We start from the raw sequence: 26,487 nt of genomic DNA, 5'->3' as shown, positions 1-26,487 counted from the left end.
GGACTCAGCTAAAAATACTTACCCTAACTTTAGTAATCCAGAATAGCCTTTTACTCTTAGACACATGCTTTAAACACCCCAGAGACTGCTGCTGAACATGGCAGGTAGGTTCATGAATCTGTCAGCCTGCATAAAGAATCATGGAATGGTTTAGGTTGGAATGGATGTTAAAGCTCATCTTGTTCCAAAACACTGCCATGGCCAGGGACACCTTCCACAAGACCAGGTTGCTCCAAGCCCCATCCAAGCTGGCCTTGGGCACTTCCAGGGATGGGGCAGCCACAGCTGCTCTGGGCACCCCGTGCCAGGGCCTCAGCACCCTCACAGGGGAGAATTCCTTCCCAATATCCCATCTATCCCTTCCCTCTGGCATTGGGAAGCCCTTCCCCCTTGTCCTGGCACTGCAGGCCCTTGTCCAAAGTCCTTCTTCAGCACCCTTGGAGCCCTTTTAGGCACTGGAAGGGGCACTAAGGTCTCCCCTGAGCCTGCTCTTCTTCAGGCTACACAGGCCCAGCTCTCTCAGCCCGTGTTCATAAGATGGAGGATAAGAAGGGAGGATAAAGCTGCTCCAGGGCCACCATAACACAATGCTTCCTTTCATCCACCTCTTTTCCCTGTTGTCTCTAGAGCACCATAATTAGGACTTTTGGGGTCCCCTCACCCACCCTGATCTGGAGAGTACTGTGATCCCTACAGCAGCTTCTCATATCCAACATATTCCCTTCCTCCTGCTCCTTCTCTCCATCCTGGTATTCAGTTGGGGAACTCTCCCATCACAAGTGCACTGATCTGCAAGAATCCAACTATGCATGATGTAAATAAATCAAAAGGTCCTGTTTTATCCTCACATGCTCTGAGGGAGATGTTTTTCCCACAGATGAGGCTGAATGGGGGTACATTCCTACACACTGCCCATGTCTGATTCCTGGAACCACCTTGAGCTTTCTGTCATAAGTGTTTAAAGTAGCCACTGCAGAGCTCTAACCATGGGCCTATTTCAATTTGTGTGTGAGTGGAAATGCCCTCCTATCACTACCCATTCCAACATCTCCCTCAGATTAAAACACCTTTCCCTGAGCACAAAGCAATGTGACACTCCTCACAGGCATTTTATCTCCCACAGAAACACACTGAGTGTTTTTATTTCATTCTGGGTCCTGGTCAAGCTGTGTCAGGTCACAACTGAGTATGGTGCCCAACTGTCCATTAGTTATTCTAAGCAAAGTGTCTTTAAATTCATCTCACTGACAAAGCAAGGGCCTTTGTACAGGTAATTAGTAAGAGCACACAGGTATTCAAAGATCTGTGTAGGGCACAAAAGCTTGTTAAGGAACCCACAGCTTACCCACAGCACTATTAAAGAAAAGAAACCAGCTCTGGAGTTATCATAGGAGATATTTAAATGCCTCGGTCTAACTTCTTAAAATGACCTAGTAAAGAATTGACTATGTTCCACAATAGGTCCATGGCTGATATAGCAAAAATCTGTGGATAAAACCTTATACCTGCATGAGAGTGTGTACTCAGATGAGAAGAGAGACACTAAAATAAGCATGACAGCGAGGGCTTCTCCAGACCTGCAAGGAGTCAGTGGTGTGGGCATGTGGCTACAGACCAGGAAGTCCTCACGGCACAAAAAGGGCTTGTCCTGCTTTTTTAATAGAGTGTTTTATTCAGTGCAAATTGCAGTGGTTTCTGGAGCTAAAACACCCTTCATAGCAAGGTTTTTGATTTTCCCAAGCTGCACTGCCACAGGACCTCCAGGAGAAGGGCCATGGTAACAGGACAGTGATGCACACTCCTAGGTAACAGAGCAAAACTTGAATTCAGCCCTGAATTAGGAGACAGGGCTGCTCTGTTCTCAATCCTGACACTACATCACTATTTAACCTTTGGCATGTTACTTGATCATGCAGAATTTCAGAGTCTGCATTAGCCTAATGAAGATAATAACAATAATCATGTGTGTCACAGATACACTTGGGCTTGGTTATTATGTTCTCATGAAGTGCTTGGAAGGGCCCCAGATGAAAGGGAAATTAGGAGAAGGAAGATTAATTATAAGATGTGCATCCCAAATAAAAACCAGACAGGAACATTGTTGTTGCTGTTATTAGTGGAGAGTCTGTCTTATTTAGGCCAGCTTTTATTTCTCTGTTGGTAAAGCAGACCCATTTTAATCACTTTCCACGTTCAAATTTTATTTGTAGATGGTGGGTAAGTGATAAAGGCTGTTGAGCTTCTGATACTGCAGACATAAAAGCCTTTGACTGAAGGTCTGATTTCACAGTAACCACTGTCTGTGATATGACAGGCCTGCCTGTGTCTTTACTGTTGTGAGGCAAAACAAGGAGCCAAAAGTTTACTGCCACTCTGAAGGAAAGACCAGGATTGAAGGAAAGGAAACATTTCCTGTGGCTAAACACACCACTGTGAATATAGTCATAGTGGGAAACATTACACTGAAATTATATTAACAAGCACTTGGGTATTTAACAAAAACTTGTGCAAATGGAAACATCTTTTCTACAGTGATTTTGTCTCAGGAAGTACCAAGTATTTCTCACTTAGGTTAGTATCTTTGCCTGTTTCAGCATGGGAAAGGGACACAGGGAATGGCACAGTGGTACAGCTGAGCTCACGTCTAACTGAGCAGTACAGCCCAGAAAGACCCAAGAGTTCCCCCAAGCCTCAGCCTGGGCTGCTCTCCCCTGGAGCTGCCTTCCTCCTCTGCCAGAGATCAACCCTTGTTCCTCCTGCAGCATGCTGAGAGCATCCCAGAGACCCCAGAATCACTGAGGATGGAAAAGATGTCCCAGATCATGAAATCCAACCTGTGCCTGATTCCCACCTTGTCACCCAGCCCAGAGCACTGAGTGCCACATACAGTCATTCCTTGGACACCTTCAGGGATGGGGACTCCACCACCTCCCTGGGCAGCTCCTTCCAATGCCTGTCCACCCTTTCCATGGGGAAATTCCTCCTCATGTCCAACCTGAGTCTCCCCTGGTGCAACTTGAGGCCATTCCCTCTCCGCCTTTCCCTGTTCCCTGGGAGTAGAGGCCAATCCCCCTGGCTGTCCCCTCCTGTCAGGAGTTGTGCAGAGCCAAAAGGTCCCTCCTGAACCTCCTTTTCTCCAGGCTGAGCCCCTTCCCAGCTCCCTCAGCCATTCCACATATGACTGATTCTGCAGACCCTTCCCCAGCTCCACTGCCCTTCTCTGGACATGCTGCAGCCCCTCAATGAATGCCAAACTTAAATTCAGCATCATCCAGTGACAAATACAGTTCCAACTCTAACTTCATTGTTATACCAAGTTTCATTAAATATCCCTTGGGGTATTCAGTAATGAATTGCTTAAAAAATAGATGAGTACAGGAACCTGGGAAAAAATTAATAATTGCACATTCTTTCCAGGACACACAAACTCCTTGCTTTCACCTTGTATAGAAAGTTTTCAGGTTAAAAAAAAAAATAGGGTGGTATTGAACCCTTCATTTCTCAAGAGTCAGATTTTTGAAAATTGCTGTCACCAAGTCACCTACTCCTTAATTTGTGGCAATTAACAATGCAGCAGAAGAAATAAAGTACATAGCCTCCACTTGTTTCAGGAGACACTGCAATACAGCTAAAGAAGGAGTTTCACCTCTTAACTATAAACGGCAAAAGGCTCTAATTTGTTCAGCTTCTGCTCATGAAATGTGCATTAATTCCTTAATGACAGGTGCACCTTGGAGTCAGGACAGCTAATCACTAGATCAGGAGTTAACCACAGTACAGGGCTCAGAGAAGCCCACATCTTTTTCAAAGAAAGCCTTGGCAAGGTCCCACAAGCCAGTTCACAGCAAGTTTATAGCAAAAGGTTATTTCCTAAAAACAGAACTAATGATCCCTGGTTTTTTATGGCTTTATGCTTGAGACAGCAATCTCCAAGCTTTTTCAGAGGTGGTGGATATTTAAAATCTTTTGCCTTTGTGGTTTCTTTCACATTTCATAAACATTAAGCTCATCTTGCAGGGACACCCTCCTTTCCCTGGCTCCAAATGTCTGTGAAAGCTCCAGCAGTATTGTATCGTGAAGAAGTCTTCCTTCTAGTGTGGCCAAAATTGCCAATGGATTAAAACAGTTAGGGAGGAGGGAAATAATGAATAATCCAGAGAGAAACCGACTTACAAAATACTCTCTGTTTAAAAGAAACTGCTTCCATTGCAATTCATGTCTCCATTTATTGGAATTGCTGAAGTTCTTTTATTTTCTATTCCCCATTCTCTCTCATAGTGACTTTCCTGTTTCAGAACAACCATCTGCTTTACAGGTCCAGAGTCAGCCACAGCAGCTCCTCCTCTCCATACAGAAGCAGTATTATTCCACTGCATCTATAAACTTGGAAATGTGTGCATTATCCCTTGTCTCTTACAACTCTCTCTTCTGTTAATCAACACTGTCAGTCATTCAGTAAGATAAACACCACATAAAGTTGGTGGTGGTTGGCTTTTGGGGTAGCCCCTAACTCCCATTCCTTATCTCAGGAGGTTATGTAACAAGTAGAAAGCTGTTAAAAATTCAGAGATAATCAAGATCAGTCACAGGTGCTGCACACAAGGGACTAACACTGAAATAAAGCAAACAGAATCTTTCCCTGCCTACCCACACCCTTCTTTTGCAGAGAAATACCTAAACTGAAGAGATGGGGTCAGGAAGAATATGCTTAGCCACCAAATGGAACACAAAAGGCAAAGCTTTGATGAAGAAGCCTGTTGGTGTCCTGTGAGCTTCCTTTCTCACTGAGAGAAGAAAAAGAAAAGATCCATTTCAAAAGTAAAAGGCAACTCAGTCCTGAACCTGGATAGTCAGTAATCCACACACTGGTCCTGCACTTCAGTCACTGGTATCAAAGGCACTTCTTTCAGGAAAAATGTCAATCTTTTTGTTCATTTATTCTTGAGTTAGACAGTAAGCAGAAAATGAAGCACCTGAGTTGTATGCCCATTAGAACGCTGCATAATATATAGGAGAGGAAATAAAAACACTGCCAGTCTGAAGCAAAGGGAAAACTAGCCTCAGTGCTGTTTGGGTATTGAAGGCACAGTATAGTACAGCAAAATGCTTGTGTGGTAAGTAAATTGCAGTAAGTAATTGAGGATTCAGGAAGTACTGCAAAGTCTGAGCACCAAATTGATACCATCAGATAAAGTGATTATTGGATATAAGAAACTCTGTGTCAAGCATTCTGCTGTGGGGCATGCATGTTGGAGGTGGAGAGCAGGCTTAAAATCTTGCCTAAGTGTGGCATGTCCCAGACTTTATCCTGCTCCTGCCACTGGCTGGAATCATGGCTGGCTCCAAGTACCCTCCTGGTGCATGAGGGGGTTGCTGGGCTGTAGAGCACCTGCTGAGCACTGCTCACATCAGTCCCTGTGTGGTGAACAAGGAGGTTGCTCTGGAGGGAAGTGCAGAACACACCGTGGTGCAGACACAGGTGCCACTGAACATGTTTGAGCACATAAGGGCGGCAGGTAAATCCACCAGGACCTGACAAGATGCACAGGTGAGCTGCCCCAGCACAAAGAGCTGCTTTCAAACAGGCCAAAGCCAAGCTAGCGAGGGCGCTTTCAACTCAGTCCAACACCCTGCTGTGAGTGCCACCCAAAGCCAGCAGATCTGTGTGCAGGTCTGAACAGGCACCCAGGTGCCCCCAGGAGGGATGCACTCCACAAGGGAGCTGCAGCATTCCTGAGCAGCCTCCGCACTGCCATGGTTTTCAGCCAGGGCCCCAGAAGCAGTTTATTCCTTAAGCTCTTCCCCGCAAGGTATTGGAGATGATGGAAATGAAAACAAGAGAAAATTAATCTTTTTATTAATTTAGAAAGATGTAATTCATGACTCATAGCCCGCTTGTATAAATAATGACATTGTTTAAATCTTATTTGTAATTATACTTAAAGCCAGAGACTTTCAAAGCTGTACTGAGAATAAGGCATCCAACTGTCTAATTTATTGTTATTTTAAGCAGGTACTGTATGCCCAAATTCCCTTGGCAGATTATATCTCAGCTTAAGTGTTTTGCTAGAGGTAATTTTCACATGTTCATGACAGCAGCAATGAGAGGAAGGAAATCAAACAAAAGAGAATTCCATCTATGTCATCCAATTTCTTCCTCTCTCTGGCAAGCCTGGAAGAGCTTTGTGCATGACTGAGAAACTGCACATTCCCTCTGCTCCACCTGGTTTGGCAGGGAAGAGAAAGTGGAAGTGAGGAAGGACCAAATGCAAGTGGTTTGGGAAAGGAAACAAACCAATAGGCTTTCTTTATCTTCAATGCCATCTTAGAAAAATGAAAAACTGCTCTTTGTGCAACTTCTCATTCTATGAGGCACCTGTTCATTCATTACAGCAATGGTAATAAGGAACATAAACTCACAAGCAGATCACCTTGAAAGTCTTGTTCATACTTCTTCAGACTCCTGCAATCCCCAACCACAGACTTAAATTTAATAAGGATCAAAAAATATGTAGAGAAAACTAGAAGTTACCAAGGGGAAAATAATTTGTGCTAATGCATATATAAACCCGGAACAGCAATCTGCCTAGGAAATTATTCTTACTAACACCTCTCTTGAAATACCCATGGCATGCTTGGAGGGCACCTGCTGATCCTCAAGGAAACAGATGCAATTTTGAGGATCTGTCATATAGCTGGTTGATCTGGAAAAGTTGGACAGAGAACTGAAATGGTTGGAGAAGTGCCTAACATGTATCTACTGCTTTTAAATCCTTATCAGAGTGCTACACTTGTTGCATGAAATCCCAGATGTAGCAAACACACGGAAAATTATCAGCCTCCTAATCCATATAGCTGCTAGTAGCCAGAAGGATCACAGTCACCCATTCATTCAGCACAGAAGTTGGGCTGGAAAAGAGTTAGCATCCATCTTTCCTTGAGACTCTGTTTTAACCATGAGAAATTTCTAATGTAAGTATAATCAAATCCTAAAATCCTATATTTACTAGGACTGCAAGATATATATTATATATTCAGAAAAATTATACCCTAAATCAGTTGAGCTTTTTTCTTTCCCTGCTACTAGGAATCTGGGCTACTCCTCCCAAAATGAAGAAACTTGCCTGTCATGTCAACTCCAATTGTCATGCAATGGATTTCATTTTTGTTTTTTCTTCTGTTCATTTTGCTCCCACTTTGTGATGGAACTGACACTGAGGAATCAGAGCTGCTCCTTGCACACTGAAACTGAAACCAAATAGAGCAGATTTTCCTTCTGTGTTCAGAAACATGACCAGCAGTTTGACTTTTATATGGCCATTATTTAAAACCACACACACAGCCTTTTCCAACCTGGAACTGACTTTCAGTTTCTTTCTTGACTTAGCTGTGTCCCTATCAGTGTCTGCTACAGGTAAGAAAATACAGCTTGATATCTTCAATGGCAGAGACTGAGAAATTTCTTGCAATTAATGCATTTTAAATGACCTATAATTTCAGAGAACACCATTAATTCACCTCCTCATATGTGGGGTCACAAACTGCTCTTCCCTCTCTTCTGGTACACTCAGGGCCCAGAGGACTGCAGATACTGAGTGACAAGAGACATTAGATGTTAAAAATTCAAGTGTTAGAAATGAAAAAGTCATTTATCAAACGCAGACACACTCCATCCTACTCCTACCTTCTTTTTTGTATAATTTCGTCCTTTTTATATTGTTATTAATGTCATTTTTGGGGAGATAGGAGGAAAAATATTCACCTTAAGCACACCACCCTAGGATACATGAAAAAGAAAAGTCTGCATAAAACATCTATAGACATAAGGTTCCTGCTGTGTGCTGGAGGCAGAGTATATCACCATTCAGCTAAATGGTGCAATAGACAAGTGGAGGAAAACTACAGAAATTGCTTTGAAAACAAAAACAAAAAACTGCTTTCCTGGAGCTATCATCAGGTTTGCTTGTCAGATCGGATGCTTTTTTTTTTTCTATGCTCCATTCAAATGCAAAGAAAATGCTTGAGGAAAATTGCTAGTTCTGATATTTACACCCTTCACATATGCAGCTGGAATGAGATTTCTGCCGTGGTGGAGCAACAGCATCAACAAAATAGTCTAAGCCTAATGGCAGTCACACTGCAAGCACCATTTAAACATATGCAAAGCATTTCTTGATTCCCTGCTACATATTTTCTAGTAAACTTCATGCTTATATAATTTTTAAGTACTTATTTTTACAGCAAATTTTAGGAAAATGGGCCAAGATGAGTTTGCAAGTAGAACTGGAGGAAGGAGGTTAATAAAGGTAGATGGAGTAATTGAGATATGGCACTTGGTGACATGGTGACCTTGGCAGTGCTGGAAATACAGTCAGACTTAAAGGTCTTAAAGGTCTTTTCCAATCTAAACAATTCTGTGATTCCCTGAAAAACCTCTCCACTGCAGCAAGGAAAGCAGAAGCTTCACAGAAGTTCCACATAAGGCAAATCTTCCCTGAGTCACCAGCAAACATTTGTTGTGTTTTAGTTTCCATCTGACAGCAGCACACGCTCTGCCTCATGCCATGGCTTTCCAAGGAAGCACTTACAGAATCCAACCAAATTTTTAGAGAAGTAGGATTTAACAAATGCCATCTCCTATAAGATTTGGCATTCTCCTTAAAACAGCTGTTACTGAATACTATAAGACTAAGCTCCACAAACCCACATGGTTGTACAAAAAATTCCCCAAACAGGAAAAAAACAGGCTCCAAACCCAGAATACAACTCTGTCACATCCAAAAGCTATTTATCTCTAAGTTCCATAGCAAAATTGAAAGGTCAAGTCATTACAGTGGCCATGGTTGTGGCAATTATTATCTGTAGGGTGTAAATTTCCATCAGACTTCAGCACCTTATCTCTTAATTTTTTGTAAATAGAAAAATGATGATTCCTGACTCAAAAATCTTGCCCAGACATACAACAACAAGGCCACAGATTAATAGAAACACAAATTAAAGGAGAATACAAGAAAACAATGCATAATTTCTGTCCCTCTGACAGGCATCCAGAGGTTTAAGCTGGATGTTAGGAAAAATGTCTTCACTGAAAGGGCTGTCCAGCCCTGGCACAGCTGCCCAGGGCAGTGGTGGAGGCACCATCCCTGGAGGGATTTAACAGATGTGAGGATATAGCATTTGGGGACATGGGTTAGTGGTGGCTTTGGCAGTGGGGGGGAATGGTTGGACTGGATCTTGGAGATCTTTCCCAACCTGAAGGTATCTATGATTCTATGCTGATCAACTCAAGGCTTTTTTTATAATACAACTGGTGCAAAACAAACTCTGCAGCCATAGAGCAACAAGTAAATAAAATCCTCTGCCTTTTGCTTTGTTAACAAAATACTACCATGCCTTAAGGATGTTGTCTGGGGTTTTGCCCCCACAAAAATTTAATTGCCTAATCTTTCTTATCCAATCAGCACAGCGTCCCAGTACTTGGCTTATCAGCTGCTTATTCCCAGAAACCTGTCCTGCCCTGATCCTCTTACTGCTGCTTCCCAAGTCACCTGCCAAAGCAACTACTTGTGTGGCCATGCCCGGAGTAGGGAGGCAGCAAAATCACCTGGAAGGGAAAGGGGGAGCTATGTTATTGCATTACCTTCCCCTCCCTGCAGAAAACAATGACTGTTTTGCCTTATAAGATAAAATTAACAATGTTCCTGCCTAAAAATATTCCAGAAAGCCTTCGGAAATGACCAAACACATTATTCCAGCTGAAGCATGTCCTAATCCTCACCTCCATTGCTCCAGCTAAATACAGACTGGTTCCAGAGCCTCCTAAAGTGCTCTGAGTTGCATCAATTTCCTCTTCAAGTCCTTTATAGCAACTGATATGTTTTGAAACACATCCATTTCTGCCACAGTAAAGGTATTTTAAAGCCCTCCATCAACCTGTTTTACTTACCGCCCTTGCCCTCTTTCTCCCTTTCACACACACACTCTCAGAATAAGCAGGGAAAGCTTCCTGTTTTAATGCACACTTCCATCAGTAGCAAACAAGAGGTGTGAAAGGAAATTAGGCATGCAAGTCAGCTCATTCACAAATTAAGTGCCTATTCATTTGCAGGAGCACTGGAAGGCCCTGCCAAATAACAGGAGGTGAGCAGCAGTGCTTTTCTAGCAGCCTGGAAACAACTGGAGCAGGTAGATGACAGATACCTCCATTTCTCTGAGAAGCCATTTCAGGATGACTCCTCCTGGCTGCTGTTCCCACCTTCCAAGCACAAGGCAGACATCAGCATCATCACCAACACTACAGTATTAATGACAAAAAACTTACAGGGCCCCTGTGAGTACTGATTATTTGGGAGGTTTTTATGTGCCAGAGAGCCTTGCTGTGGGAGGTGTGCTAGGTGGGAAAGCACAGAGAGGCTGTGCTGAGTTATCCCAGGGCATACAGCAGGTCTGAAGAATGGTCTCCCTGGAAGAAGGGCCACCTGTGCATTCCTTGTGTGCCTGCTGCAGGACCCTGACATGACTGAGCCCCTCCTCTGTCCTTTTTACCCTTGCTGTGCTCAGTTGTACAATATAAACACTCTGCAACTGCCCTGTATTCACACTAATGTGAAGAGACTTGAGCCCAGCTATTTTCCTTCCAAACCTGACATTACTTTGATCAAGATATGCATATCCTTTCCTTTCTGAAACTTTTTGACCCAAAAATAAACATTCCTCTTTCACAATTTAATGTCTTTATAGAAACCCACTACTAACATTTCACAGCACATTTGAAAAATAGATGCTTGCAGCCTATCGAGTAAAGCATTTTGCTTAAATTACACACTCTTCTTTCATGAAATTCCAGCATGTGGTTTTGCCTTCTCTCCATCGCTGGGCCTGCACAAGAGAACACTGCAGGCCCATATTCTGCTTCATAGCAATCAACATAAAACCCCATTAGTGTGTTGAGGAGCAGATGAAGATGATCAGCCTTATCACTGAGGGCTGCCAAGGGCAGAGAGATGGGGGTAAGGAAAAGGCAGTGAAGGAATCCATGCCTATGGCTAGGGCACAGGTGATCTACGTGCTAAGCAGAGCTCCAGACTCCTGGCAGTGCCTTTAACTGCAATTCCTAAGCATTAATGGAAACAGTCCATAATTACTGTATAACCAAAGAGCCTTCCCCAGGCATTTCAGATTCAAGAGGCATCCATGAATACTTTAGTAAGCATCAAGACTTCAGTAAATTTTAGAGCTGAGCAGAAAAGTAAAAATACCAAGAGCTGAAAGTACCTTTGTACTTCAAGACTGACCTCCATCCACAACTTCAGTTACCTCATAAGCCCCTGAAGATCTGAATAGTTGGTTAATTGCATTTACTTGTCATGTCCTCTTATTTGAGAGATCCATATTGAGGCTATGAGAGCAGTAACAGTCATAACAACAGCAGATGCTAAGAGGATAAAACCGATGTAAAAAGCAAACAACAAAGAGTAAGGTTAAATTTCTTTGGACTCCTAAAAAACCCCAAACCCAACAAAACCAAGATGAAACCCAACTGAAATGATGAAAACCAGATCAAAGTGTAACTCACATCCATCTCTTCTTTCATCTCAGTATTTCAAGTTCTGAGATAAGATAAAAACTATATATTCTTTCAGTTTATGACATAACATTTAAACATATGGCATAAAACGAAGAGACTGGGTGCTAGCTGAACCTCAAAGCATGTAGCTAATGATTTCCAACCAGCCAAAGGCTCATAGCAATAGCTGATCCTTCCAGCAGCTGACAGGAATTATAGAGCAGGGCACATTATTTGGAAAATTCTTGGATTTTCCACAACAAATGCCTCAGATTTTGATGCCACAGTATCTTGATCTCACATACGGAAGAACTGCAGAAGAGGACAGCCTGTTTCTCCAGCACACCCTTCTGCTGGATGGCTACACTGCTTTCCAAAGGGTACAAATTTACAGCTGACAACACAACTCAGGTGCTGCCTCCAGACTCACAGCAGGCAACTCCTGCAGCCCTGCTCATCCTCACTGCCTTCCCAGGGCTTTCTGTCCCAGCAAACCCAGAGCTGCTCATCCTCCCTGAAAGGCAGGAGCCCCTACCTCCACCAAACAGAGAAAAACCATGCTGAAGAGTTTAAAGTGTTCAAAATTCCAGCTCAAAAAGAGAGAGCTGCCCATGGCCAACATTTCTAAAGGCAAAATTACAGCATGTGGGAATTACAGATCTGCAGGCAAACCAGCAATTTGTGAGGAATTCAAGTCACCAGGAGCGACAAATTAGGGCCACAACGCTAACAAAATTAGACACAGTCTCCTTTTAACCCCATCTCTATTTTAAGAGCTTTTTTTTTTTTTTTTTTTTTTTAAAAAAGAGGGTTTGTATTTATTTTGTTTCCATGAAATCGGGCTGAGACTGTTTAAGAACACAGTTTCTCCATCATTTACTCTCTTTACCTTAGGAATCGTAAAATTATGCCCATGCCTGTAAAAGGAGGTTTCTCTCAGCCATTGAACAGTGAGAGTCACCCAGCAAAAATAAAATTCAGTAGCCACATGAAAACTTGCACCATCTTTGCAAACATGCTGCTTGACTGGAGGCTGTCAGCTCTGGGATTTTTTTTTATGTTCCCTTGCATTTTTCAGTGTTCTCCCAGCCGGGGACAATACTAGAGTCAAAAGGCAGCTCTTTCCCAATGAGATTCTCACTCATCTACAAGTCAATAGACTGAACTATGGAAAAACAAAACAAGAACCAAGCCAGTTTCCACCCGCCCCACTCAGTAACAATAAAATCACACAACAGCACCTTTAAAGCCATGCCTGTTCATTTGGATAATTACTCTAACAGCCCACCTAAGCATGGACTCAGCTCTGTCCCCAATGGAGAGACCAAAACCTGAAGGAGAAGGAGGAAACAGCTCATCTGCTGAACACAATGTTCGGAAATGTGAGGTGAACATTCCTCACCACAGCAAGATAAATGTTCCCACCCCACAAAGAAAGGGTTCATATTTCATATATTTTCCATTGTTTGAGCTTGCTTGTACATAAGCAACTACATGTAGCAATTTCCAATGGGAGAGACTGAGCAGCTAAAAAGATTATCAGGTTTTTAACAATGCAACAGCAGAATCAATGAGGGAGGCTACACCCTGTTCAGTTCCACTAATGTTTGCCAATTCCAGCAGAGAGACACCTTTCCATGGGTACTGTTACCTGTAACACTCACTCAAGGGATGTGCATAATCTGCTGCACGAATGAAAATTACCCATCACAGGAGAAGTTATCTCCAGTGGGGGGGCTGCAGCAATGAACTCCAAAGGAAAACAAACACCACCAATTTAGTGCTTAGTCTCAGCAGGGCTCTTATATAGATCCCCTGTGCTCATCCTGTCTCACTCGTGTCTTCAGTGGTAGAAAGGGAGTGGATACACATCTGTATGGAACCAAAGAATTCTGGATTGAAACAAGTCAGTACTTTGAAACATAAAATATTTCAATGAGATGGCTTTGTGGCATAAGGAAATACCCTGTAGGTAGTGATGGAGATGGTGGTTTTGGACTGGTTTGACTCCAAGGAGTTCATCAGGCAGTGAAGAGCACAGAGGAAGGACTTGCACAGGACTGGCAAGTCTCACACACTGGTGCCTGTTCCACACTCATGTGCTGCTGCATCTCCACCCTGCCAGACAGCAGCTGCTGTGGCTGGCACAGGGTCCTGCACAGGGAAAGGGCAGCAGTCTTGTACTCAGGGAAGGCACAGTGCCCAAGGATGTCAATAGAAACAGCAAGAAAGGCTTTACGGACCTACAGAGGGTTTCAAAGAGAAGTCTGCAGTGTTGCATGAGTGACTGCTCCAGCTCGAATGACACAGCATCCTCACACAGTTATCACTGCCCAGCAAGCGCTGCCTTTATGTGTTTAACAGAAACCTCCTAACACTGCCTGCTCTAGCTTTCATTATATGCTCTGAAAGCACTCTTCTACTGGACCCTTACAAAAATAATGCAGAGTGTTTATGGACAAAGACAAGCTTTAGAAGGCTGGCAAGGAATTAAGTGTCCTTAAAATTATTAATTGGGATGGAAGGAACAGGGAATGCTTATCAGTACAGGCTGCTGGCACACGAGGTCACAGCAGCAGCCAGACACGGCAGGTGCAAGCGATGAAATCTGTGTGCACATTCTGGAGGGACAGCTTCAAACAGAGCTGCTCTTCTCTGCTGTGGCTGCTGCCGCTGCTTAATTTGATTACACACAAGTGAGAGCCGGGGGGAGGGAGGGAAGGAAAGCAAGGACAGGAGCAGGACCCTCTGGGCACCCATGCGGAAGGCACTGGGCGCCCGCAGCTGCGGTCTCAGCGCAGGCTCTGAGCAGGATCTCCGTGAAATTACAGGGGCACCAGACAGCTGGCACGGCACGAGCCGCCGGGAGACACTAAATGACTTGCTTTCCCCTCAGCAAACCACACGCCGCATAGCAATTTGGACTGGAAAGATACTATTCTGGATTTAAAGGGAAAGGAATCTGCTGAAAGCAACTGGTCCCAGAGCAGGAGGGTCTGCAGTCCCCGTGTGAACAGCCCTCACACACACTGTGACACTCGGTCCCCAACCTTGTAGGTGCTACGTTCTTTCAGCTTCCCACCAACAGAGTCTTCTCCTACCTGGCTTTCTAAGAACTGCCAAGAGACTCTTGTAACAATAATCTCTAACCTAAAATTATCCAAAGTGTGCTCTTGCTTTCCTCTAGCCCTGAAATCTTACAGAAGAAGCTTGGGACTGTTCCTTTAAAAGACAGAATAATTCAGTCTCTACTGAATTCTGGGTTAAAAGGAAAAAAAACCCAAAGCAAAAAAACCCAGGGTCTAGAATCAGGTTCTCCAGATTAAACCCAAGAATATCACTAAAGAAAAATTGCTCTTGTTGGGATATTTAGATACAAGATATTTTTAAATCTACCTTAAAATTGTTATGACACTACCTACCAGAGTCTAATTATACTTTCATAATTATATGTATTAATATCTAAAGTGTGTAATTACAAAGGAGCCGATATATTTTAGAAACACCATACTTATAAACCTTTTTTTTTTTTTAAATAGAAACTTCCTGCATGACTGTAAGGTCTGTATTTTAGTTCTTCTGTCTTGATGACTCAATACTAGTAGAGGCAACTGGAGTCCACATGTTTAAATAGAAGCTGCAAACAGGGATCTTCTATATTATGACAAAGGCATTGATCAAAAAAAACACCAAAACGTTGCTCCTGCAGAATAAAAGAAACATCTGAAAACAGTGGAGAAATAAAATAAAATTTAAAATAAATAATAATGATAAATTTTCTTCTTAGCAGCTTCCTTCATTAAAGGAAAAACTTTTATGCATTTGTTTTAATCTACAAAGCGAACTGAAGCATTGAAAAATAGAGGTCTTGCCAGCCAAAAGCGTGATTAATGGAATTTACAAACATGTTAATTATCAGATCAGTGACACAAATGTATTAACTAGTGGTGTCCTCACCATGGCTGAGCCTGCCTGTTGTTTTCTGGCAGTCTCTGGACAGAGACCACAGGTGGAACATCTATGAGTGCCTGGACAATGGGTGCTCTTGCACTGCTGGGCTCAGGCTGTGCACACAAACCTCTTCTGCAGGCAGCAGTGGCCCAGGAAATCTCTCCCACTCGGGACTGCAGTGGTTTGTGCTTCAGTTGCACAAGTCTGAGTGAATAAAACCAAACATCATCAGGTTACAAAGCCCAGTAATTTCTAAATGGTGATGAACGTATTTCCCATTCACGTAGAAAATGAGAAGGGATGGTATAATAGAGCTTGACTAAATATTTGAATCAAAAATGTTAAACCCTGATTCAGATTTGATTGCATCTGCTTACAGACAGAGACTTTTCTCCAGCCACTCACATAACTTCTGGTTTTATTCAAACATCAGCTCCACTTCTGATTTATTCTTGTTAAGTGGCTTTCAGCAATGCAAGTGATTTAAATGCACACTTGAGAGGAAAATGTAAGCTTGCAATAAGGTGCAGTTTGACATTTAAACCATTACATATTTTTAACATAATATAACTACAGAAGCATTACTAATTTTGGCCACTTCCAGACAGTTTAAAAAGCACAATGAAGTGCAGACCAAAACTGATTTATCTCTCTTTTCTCCAGCAACTGTTGAAACTCTCTTGATTCACAGTCCAAAACCCTGAAAATTTTGGTAGCTTTGTAGTAACATAAAGTACCCCCACTGCACCTTAAACAGCTGGAATTGACAACATGCAAGATGTGAAAAATTCTACTACTTAAAAATATGTTTAATGAAGGAAATAGCAAGTGACCCTAAACTTTAGCAGATCTGCCAAGACCCTTCTATAATTTAGTAATGAAGAGAACTCATTAATTGTATTGTTTTTGCAGCTCTTCTGTACAGTTCAAGGTACACCCCAGAGCCAAAAAGCACAAAGCAACAGATGCTGGGGAGGTGCTGCCAACTGCTCCTGAGCATCCAGCATCTCTATACCTGAAAAAGGAGATAAAATAAACACAGAGGTAAAGGAAATAAAGTTATTTCCTCAATGACTAAGAAGTGCTGTTGGAGAGAAGGGCAAGGGAGGAGAGCAGGAGATACAGTCACTATGTGGGGCAGCAGTGGCTCCCAACAACCTCATGTTCTGACCAGCGACTCAAGGTTTTTCATTAGGAATTAAATAATTGCTTGTGCAGTCTGTATGTAAGTGCAAATCAGCAAAAGCACCATGATTTCTCTCGTTTAGAGGGGAAAAAAAATCTTCCTTGTCTTGATTCCAGTTGGGAATAAAACCAGCAAACACCAGATATTAACTGATCAGCACATTGTTCTTACAGTCAAAAATCAATGACTAGAAGCCAACACTTGGCATTTTCTGTACCTTGTTATAGGAAAGTCATCATGGAGAGATTAATGTTTGCCCTCCCAAGCACTATTACTCAGGTACTTTGGTACTTCTGAGTTGCAAATTCCTGGAAAATTGCAAAGGAAAAAAAAAATAATCTCACATCCTAATACTATTACATTAAATAATTTTTGTCCTCTGTCTTCTCTTCCCCATGAGAAAAGGAACTAACACATCCAAGATGGAGCTGATCAGGAACTGTCAGTTTTAATCAGAGCACTGTAGCTGTCAGTCACCAGTGGCCCTTGGGTATTTTGTTTCCTGAATATATAAAAGATTGTTATCCTGAAAGTTAGTCAGCATTTCTGGCTGCTAGACGGAAATAACAAGTCTATTAGAAATGCTTTAACACTGGTATAACTGCAGCAGAATTTGAGTTCTAATAGCTCAGCACACCAACACCCCTCTTTATGAGCCACACTAGTGCAACAGAAATAATTTCTACTTATTGCATAGTTTGCACAGTTGGTATTTATTAATAGTGTTGCAATTCTGTATTAATTATTATTTAGCACCGAGAACACACCTGAAACTGCACAAAATTAGTGCCTGGCCCCAAGTGCTTAAGCAGCTCTGATTCAGCATCCCATAAGCAACATTTCATCCACCAACCTGCTCGGGGACTGAAGCCTGGACAGCAGTGGCACTTGGTCAGCTGATGTCACATCAAATTATTTACATCCTACAGCTTGGGACAGCCAAGCAAGCCCCAGCGGGTCTGGCTGGGGCAAAGTTTACAAGCACCAGTCTGACGGAAAAAACCACCCAACACTAAAGGCAACGTGAAAATGAGAATACAGTATCTTATGCAAAATTATTAGCAAAGAAATCCAGTCATAGTCTCCCATTTTCAAATGAAAAGTCTCACTGAAGAGGAACAGAGCAAGAGCACACAGTGATTTGTGAAGTTCCCAAACTGCCCACCTGGTAGGAAAGCTGTACTAAAGCAGCTGCCTAAGCCAGGATTAAAAGCAAAACTTCCAAGGTCATCACCACCACCACACAGGCACAAATCATGAAATGCAAACGTGACAGGCAGAGAGAAGTGAAAATCGCAAATCAACAGCAGGGCAATACCCCCCCCCACCTTTCAGATCCATACTGCTTTGTTGGCAAACCCTCCTGAGGGATCACTTCTCTGAAATGAGAATATGCAGAGAGCACAGATCAGCAAATCCCAGGACAGCCACGGGAATCAGAGTTAACCTTCAGGCAGGTTTAATTCAGGCCCTGCAGTCTTCACACAGACACCAGTCATGTTGTCACTGCCAGTTCACCCATTTTTGTTGTTTTCCGTGTTGCCAAGAACACACAGCTGTATTCTAAGACAATAATGACATGTTGCTAATACAAATACAGAAAATAGGAAGCTATGAAACAAATAATTAACTGTGATCTGTTATTTACATAATTATTGGCAGAAGCCTGAACAAGGAGTAAGATGGATTACTGCAGTTTTGGTTCAGTGCAGCCTTAAAACAAAAAAATTAAACAAAAATATCATCACATGCCAAGGCTGAAAGGATTTTCATTCCAGCATGGGGTTCTCTCACTCTGCCAGCCAAACTCCAAGCTGTTACTGCAGCTATTCTCCTGATAAACAGTGGTCTATTCCCCCTGCTCTTGTGTTCAGCTACTGCAGTTGCTGGCCACCAGCAGAAGCATAAGAAATACATCTGAAAAAAAAAAAAAACCAAAAAAAACCCAACCAAAACAAAAAAAAAAAAGAAAGAAACAAAAAATCTCTATAGGAGATAATAATGCTCACCAACAATATAACCTAGTATGTTCATATTGCTCAGGCCTGAACTTAGGAAAGACAAGGCATAAAGCCTAGTTTTTCTTCTGTATTTCTCTCTTTTCTCTAAAGCTAAAATTGTTCTATGATTTCAGTTGTGGCAGGAGATCAGTTCTGGAGAAGGAGGATTGATACCTATCTCCTCAAAACCAGAAGTACAGAATAGCTGGGATGTTCTCACAATATGCTCCATTGCTGTCTAGAAGGTTCAGCCTGACAGCAGAATTCCATTCCTTACTCTGTCATTTTATATAGTGAGAGATAACGTGGTGGGTCCAGCCATGCCTTGTGCAGAGGCTTCCCTGAAACACACAGCACCATGAAGAGTGGGAAGAGCCACCAGAGCACCCTGAACAGCTCATTCAGGAGCCTTCCAAGAGAAACCTTCAGCACTCCTGACTGGTGACAGGTCCAAAGTCATGACCACGAGCAGGAGGGATTCTCCATCCCTTCAGTCAGCCAGGATCCCTTACATTCTCATCCTCCTGATTTTTTACACAATGTTGTAAAACCAGGAGCACGGATATCAGTGCTCCCTTTCACTTCCTTTCCCTGCAACCCTACAGAAATAGCTGGGTTACATCAGACAAAAACACACACAGAGTAACAATGAAAACAGATGTGTCAAGAAAAGAAAAGCCATGCATGAGATGCCTGCTGTGCTCAGCAGCTCAGCAGTTCTAGGTGAGGTACTCGTCCTGTCAATGAATTGCAGGCTGAGAGGTTTTACAGCACCAAAGTCAAAGGGGGCATCTAATAGTTAAGAACTCAGCAGTAATGACTGGGGGATTGTTGTTTGGTTCAGGTTGTTTGGGGCTTTCTTTCTCTGATTTTTCCTCTACCTGTCTCAGATTTGCCTCTTGATTTTCAGACCAAGAATTTCAGATCAGTTCACCAAAAATTCAATTTACAAGAGAGATCCATGCCAAGATGTGTACTCAAGACTTCTCTGGAAACCATGAGGTGTTCACCTCACTTACACCTCTCTGGGCTCTGAGCCCAAGCCCATTTTGCTCAGTTCCCATTAACTTCCCTGGCCCCTTAGGCACCTCACAGGTTCTTTGTAGAACTCATTTTGCACACACACATTTTTTCTAGAACACTCATCACCCTACATCCATAGTGCCAATTTCCACAAAACTCTCCCAGCCAGAAGGGCATCATCCTCCTTTATCCATTTCCAACAGACATCTTCATCCTTTCTTCCGTGACATTCATCATATTTGGAAGATGCTGTTTGTAAGCACTTGTTGAAAGCTGCCCTTTTCTTCCCTCAAATCCCTCCTCACCCCTTAGCTATACTGCCTACCAAAAAGCCTGCTCATCTTCTGGGACCTCTGCCACTGAGCAGTGCTGTCTCTTGTGTCCCTCTGACTCTCCACCCCTGGCCTGCAGCTCTCTGATATATCTTGGAGATATGGAGATAGATGTGGCCTATAAGCACTTTGGGTGCTCCACCTGATTTCGTAGAAGCGGCACAACAATGTCCTGGTCTACAATACCCATCAAGTAAAGATGATGCAAACAAGCGGCTCAGAAGAGTTCTGATCTCTGCAGTTCCTAATTTTTATCTGTCAAATAAAATCACGGTTTCCCATTGAATCTCCTGAAGAGGTACCAGGAGCTTGTTCTGATAGTCCTAAGGAACCTCAAGACCTTCACAAACCTTATTTGATGTAGGTGATACATTACAACACCTTTCTGCCACAAGTTCCTCAGCAACTGAAATACCAAGCAAGAGCTATGGGATTTTGTATTACAGGAAAAGTCACCAGTTTTTAACAATATCTGTTCAAATTTATAACAAGTCATGCTACGTCATCAGCAGCTTATTTGCTTCTCATGCACAGTGTACCAGAAAAATGAAGAGCAAATGTTCTCAGTTAGTGCCATTTATTAGAGTTTAACCCTCTTGCAGCTTGGTATGGTATTTGAAAAGTCTGAAGGAATGATTACAGATTTCCCACACTTTTGACCAGAGAAGCTTTATCACAAAGCTTCTGGTGTTGACAGTCACAGAGATCAAGGGACTAGTAAGATCATTACATTATTCTTAAGAACACACTCAATATTTATGAGTATATTAACTCCATGTAATAAAGGCCACATTCTCTGGCTGTGATGCCTTGGATGCTTTGGGGATAAAATTAATCAACATGCATGAAAGAGGATCTCAGAGTCAAACAGGAAAATCTGCACATAATAACAAAGATAGTTAGTATCTGGCCAACCTACAGCACAAGGAAGAAAAAAAATACTATGATTAAACATAATAAGACTTCACTTGAAATGTAAAATACTCTGGAACAAATCCTGCCAACTCGCATAAGAATCAGCAAACAGGAAGCAGCAGCCTTTGCAATAAAGCCCATTACACAGGGAAAACAACACTAGAGAACAAGATGCTGTGGCACAGTCCCCATCACTGTGCTGCAGAGCACTTTCTGTCTCCTGCTTTTGAAGTGCATGAGGTTCAAGTCTAACTTCTGCTCCCAAAGCAGGACTTGTTGAATTTTGAGTCAGTAGCAGGTCCCTGCTGCCCAAGTAAAACACTGTCATCCTTTCACAAACTCTCACATGTGTGAGCTGGCAGCACTGCTGCCTCAAGTGCATTCTGTCAATATTATTTTCTAATACTTGCCAGCATTACAGCCTTTCCAGAGCTGTGTCCTGGGTGCTTGCACTGCCTTTTAATACTTCCCTCCCAGAAGCTATGAGCACTGAGCATAGTCTTGTTAAAAGGGGAGAAGGGGCTCTTTTTATCCCATTCCATGTGAATTCTCTGACTACATTCACTAAGGAACACTCAATTGGGCACTATGTTACCATCAGAAATTTCAGCTCACAAGTAAAAAGAAGCAGTTTTGGCTCACAAGCTCTTGAATGTTTTTGCACTTGAGAGTTAGTGCTGAACCTTTCCTAACCCTTCAGCTGGAGTCTGTACTACATAGTTGTAAACTTGACTTTCAACTTTCAGCGATCATTTGCATGTGTGTATCTTCAAAGAATGGCATTTGATTTGCAACTATGTGTTGTAATGAGAGGCTAATTAACACAAATACAGTTATTAGCAAGTTGCAGACATTTAAAGGACAAAACCAGCAGACCAAAGTCTGTGACGTACTGTGTGACAGGGATGGAGAACCTCAAGCAATGAACTGATACCAGCCAAGGCTCTGCCACTAACTCCATTACCACAGGCAAATCACCAACATTCTGCAACTTGGTTTCCCCTTCTGTAGTGGGATAGTGAGGCTCATTTACTTTGCTGGGTAGTTCTCCAGCTTAATTAAATCGTTACCTTTAAATTAAAGCACTACAGAAATGCCAGGAAGTAGCATCTGAATTAGAAGGTGGAGGTGACACCCTAATGAAGCAAGACTATTTTCATCGTCAACAGCAGGCACAGTAAAAGGTCACCCATGGTATAATTGTGAAACCACATTCCAAGCTTCTGAAGGCAAGATGACTTTTCCCAAAACTTCATTAAGGAAGAAGAAATGTCCTAGCATCATGGGATGGATGAAATCCTGCAGTTTCACAGGAAACCTGCAATGGTTTCATTACTTTTGTTTTCCCCTTGTTTGTTGTCCTAATAGCAGCAAAATATCACAGCTTTTGAAAGAATGCTTCTCCACAGGCAACTGTTATCAGTATGATCAAAGACCTATTAAGAAAATTGCAGAGGATCATTTCCCTTCAAGTTGGTAATGCTCAGCATTGATTGAGTTTTCAATCTTTTCTTTACAAAAGCCACAGCAGAGGCACTGGCACTTTTTGTCTGGGACAGATTCTCCCAAATATCAGTATGTTCCAACATACTCCACACACGCTGGAAATTTCCAACTCTTTGTAAACATATGGACCTTATTGAAATACACACTACTGCTGTGCCAACTCTTTAAGTACCGGAAGAAACTTGTCCTGAAACCTTAAGAAACGGCCAGTCCTCAGTGGAGGCCCATTTCCATCATGTATTCCCAAAAAAAAGCTGCAAACTTAGTGTCAGGTATGAAGCTGTGTATGCCCCATATCTTGGAAACTGCACTCAAGCTCTGTCCCAGATACCTAAAAGGCATGTCCCATCATAAACTCATTTAGTCCATACTGGGAAGTCATTAAACCAAAACCAGGAAAACAGGCAGCTACTTTCTTGTTGCACTTGAAAAAAATCATTACCCAAAACCAACTCATTATACACAATGTTTATGTGTCCAGAGTGTAAACACCAAGAAATAACACATTTGCTGTTTGCTTTGTAGCAATGCAAAAGCTTTTACTTTTAAGGGCAAGATGTGCTATAGGACAGCCTAGTTCTTTCTATTACATAAGAATCTCTTACATTGGCTGGATATAAGCTATCCAGCTTCTGTGAGGCTATGTTAGAAAATAGTGGAAGATACTCAGGAAATTACATCTGGAAATAACTCTGTATATAATTTTCCCCCAGTAAATAAATACATACTTGCATATATTTGTTTATATATATATGTGTGTGTGTGTGTGTGTGTGTGTGCGTATACACACTAAATATATACTTGCTTTTTCTTACACTTTTTGGCCAACCAAAATGATTGCAACTAAGTTCTCAAGTAAGACAGAAGATGTACTTGGAGTATTGTGCCCATACAGCTGGATACTCTGTTTGCTTATGTCTGTCTGTCAGCTGCCTGCTAATTGCTTTTGAGGCCACTGACCTGCCTTTGACTAAATTTGACAGCAGGAAGAAGTCCCAAAGCTTCCAACACTTTCATTTTTAAAAAATGGTTGGGTAGATGCAAGACTCTTATAAGACAAGAAGAGAAAGGCTAATGACAAAGGTCAACTTATTTGACATCAGAGAATCCACAGCAGGATCACCCTGGAGACAAATCCTCAGGAACCAGTTTCCATTGGAACTGCTGCTCTTCTAACACTTGTTTCAAATAGAGCTGGAACCAGAAATTAATTCCAGTTCTCACAACAGTTCACTGGCCTTAGGTAAATCATAACTTCTGATGCTACTTCCTCTGCCATAACATGGCTGGTGTTAAAATCCCTTATTACGTTGCTGCAACAATTCATATTTGAAATGTACTTTGAAGGTCTGGAGAGTTGTATTTACTAATTATTACCTGTCTTGAGACATGAGCTGCATATTCAAAGTGCTAGCTTGATTCATCTGCAAGTGCACATCACATAAGCATGTGGTATGCACTAAGACTCAAAATACAAAAGTAAAGATTACTTTTAGAGAAGACTTTATAATCAAGTCAGTTTTGAGCTCAAAACATATAATTTTTATTACCACAACTCTTCCATTACACTGGATTCAAATTATTTCATGTTTTAGATTAGCACTTTATGTAAGACCAGTTTGAAAAGTAAACACCAATTGACAGAAGACAAAAAGCCCATGCAAAGTTTGATTCTGTCCCCAAAGGCAAGTCTGATGTCTGGGATCTCAAACCTTTGATATCAAGCTGAATGTTAATAGATAAGTTCCACAGGGCAGTTATTGAGCACAGTAATACCAGAGCTTGTCCTAGAAATTCCAGAAATCACAGCATTGGGTTTGGCAATGCCACATTACAGTAAGCAGGCATTTTTATCTTCTGCTTGGTCAGGCACCTTCCAGCCTTTCCAGAAAAGAAGATGCTTTCAGTTCTTGCAGGCAGAAAAATCAGATGGCAAAGGTCTTGGTGAAAGTGCTAGAGCAAATAGGTGAAGTAGATGTGATTTTTATTTTTTAAAGAATGCATGATGGGGGGAATAGCTTCCTAAAAAGGAAATTTCCTATGCATTAAAGGTGCTTTGTAGAAAAACTCCACTTAGAGAGGTCTCTATTTGAGTGCAAGGGAGCACACTACAATTTCCTTCAATAATAACAGGTTAACCTTCTACCTTCAAGCTTCCTTCTGTAACAGACTGACTACCAGCCGAGTACTTAATATCTTCCAATACTGGCCTTTACATTTCCTGAAGGAACAAGCCACATCTAAAAAGAAAAACAAAAAAAGCCACAATGGTGCCAGCTAAATTCTCCTTCTAATCCTCCCCATCTCCCTACTCCAGACAAAATAAATACAACCTGGCCAGCTTATTCTAACAACAGTGACTTGGATTTATGTCCCTTGCTCTCTATCACTGCCCTACAAACATATATTATTTTAATGTTGTATAAACAAATATTTGATTTGCTTAACACCACATTGAGTCCTAGTGATTAAAACATATATATGCATAGAGAAAAATTTATACATGCCCAAACCCCTTTGTAAGCTCTGAAGATAAAATTATCAGTATTGCCAAACAGAGAATATGTATTATATTCTAATGACATGAGACAGTTGATTACCAACAAGCCTACTTCATTTCTAATTAGAAAAAGTTCAGTGATTAGCTTCTTCCCTGCTGTTATTGCCTGACAAGAATAAACAAGGAGTCCTCTCTAGGGATGACACAGTAAACATCCAAACAGACATTTGTTTTGGAGCTGAGCTTCACTTAGTAGTAAGTACTGAGGAACATAGTGGTTCACATACTACGGCTGGTCACACATCCACCAGCGCATGATTTTACGTGTTTACCTTCAGAAAACCGAGCTTTGCAAAGTGCACTGCAGCTGCCTAGCCGCTCCTCCTGCGCCCGCTCCTGCCAGCTCTGCTGTCACGGGCTCGGGAGTTCTGCAGGGAAGGGACCCTCCTTGGCACAGGGCTGAAGGGCAGCCGGCTGTTCCGGGCTGGACGCACTCCGCAGAAACAAAGCAAAGGGGATTTGCTTCGCTGCGATTTTCACCCAAAGACACCCCGCGCTCGCATGTCTGTTTGGCAGCAGACTGTGTCTCTCCGGCCGCAGCTGCACCTGTCGCCCGCAGCGTTCACCCTGTGCCGGGATCGATAACGCGTCTGCCATCACCCCGAACCTCGCCGAGCGCCCTCCGCTCTCACCGCGCTGCAGACACCGGTCCCTCCCGAATGCCAGCACCGATTCCGCCATCGAGCCCAGACAAACAAAGGGCGCTCCTCTTATTTTCGATAAAATTCACACAAACTAGAGAACAATACCGGAGGGGCCGCACAATGGGCACCGGCCGCGCCACATCGCTCACGCCATCCCTCCTCTCCAGCCCCGGCACGGCGGTCGAGCCCCGCTGACCCGAGCCCGGGACAACCCTGGGGACGGCGGAGGCTGCACCGTGCCCGGGAAGGGCTGTCCCCGGGCAGCAGGGGATGCACTCACAACCGCGGTGCGCTCACCTGCCACGGTGTACCGGTCCAGGTAGTTGAGCACGTTGCCCACACTGAGGATGCCGGCGGCCGCTACCCGGGCCCGGCCGAGGGTCGGCGCCTTGCGGAGGGCGGCGGGGCGGTCGGGGTGCTTGCCGGCGGGCGGGGGGTTCATCCTGCCCGACAGGGTCTGCACCTCGCCCTCGGCACCCCGGCCGCAGCAGCCCCGCTCGCCGTCCTCCTCCTCCTCCTCGTCGCCAGCTCGGAGCCGCCCGCCGCAGACCGGGCTGCTGCCGGAGGAGCCGTCGCTTTCCAGGCACATCATGGGCTGCGGGAGGGAATCACGGCGTGCGGGAGCCCGGGCGGGGAGACCGATGGACGGACAGACAGACGGACGGAGAAAGCGAGCGGAGCGCGCTCAGCGCCACATCCCGCGGTCGCCCCGAGCCTGCCCGGGACAGGCCGGCTCTGACAGCCCGGGCGGGGCCGGGGCCGGCGGGGCGGGGGCCGGGGAAGGCTCCGCCCGCGCCTCGCCCC

General features: G+C 43.3%; 1 protein-coding gene across 3 annotated transcripts in view; it reads right to left on the bottom strand.

Annotated features, from left to right (window-relative positions):
* LOC121333329 (protein spinster homolog 2-like) overlaps positions 1–26,432 on the bottom strand; it is a 134,446-nt gene extending 108,014 nt beyond the window's left edge. For all 3 annotated transcript variants that reach the window (XR_005952270.1, XR_005952271.1, XM_041399571.1), the window contains exon 1: positions 25,981–26,432. Coding sequence is in view for 1 of the 3 variants with exons in the window: in XM_041399571.1 (XP_041255505.1) it covers positions 25,981–26,275 (295 nt within the window). In the remaining 2 variants the exon portion in view is untranslated. The remainder of the gene's footprint in view (positions 1–25,980) is intronic.
* Between the last annotated feature and the right edge of the window lie 55 nt (positions 26,433–26,487).

Source organism: Onychostruthus taczanowskii, unplaced genomic scaffold (assembly GCF_017590055.1).
Source record: "Onychostruthus taczanowskii isolate IOZ18803 unplaced genomic scaffold, ASM1759005v1 scaffold165, whole genome shotgun sequence".
Lineage (NCBI taxonomy): Eukaryota > Metazoa > Chordata > Aves > Passeriformes > Passeridae > Onychostruthus > Onychostruthus taczanowskii.
The sequence above is the reverse complement of the archived record's forward strand: the minus strand, read 5'-3'. Positions and strand labels throughout refer to the sequence as shown.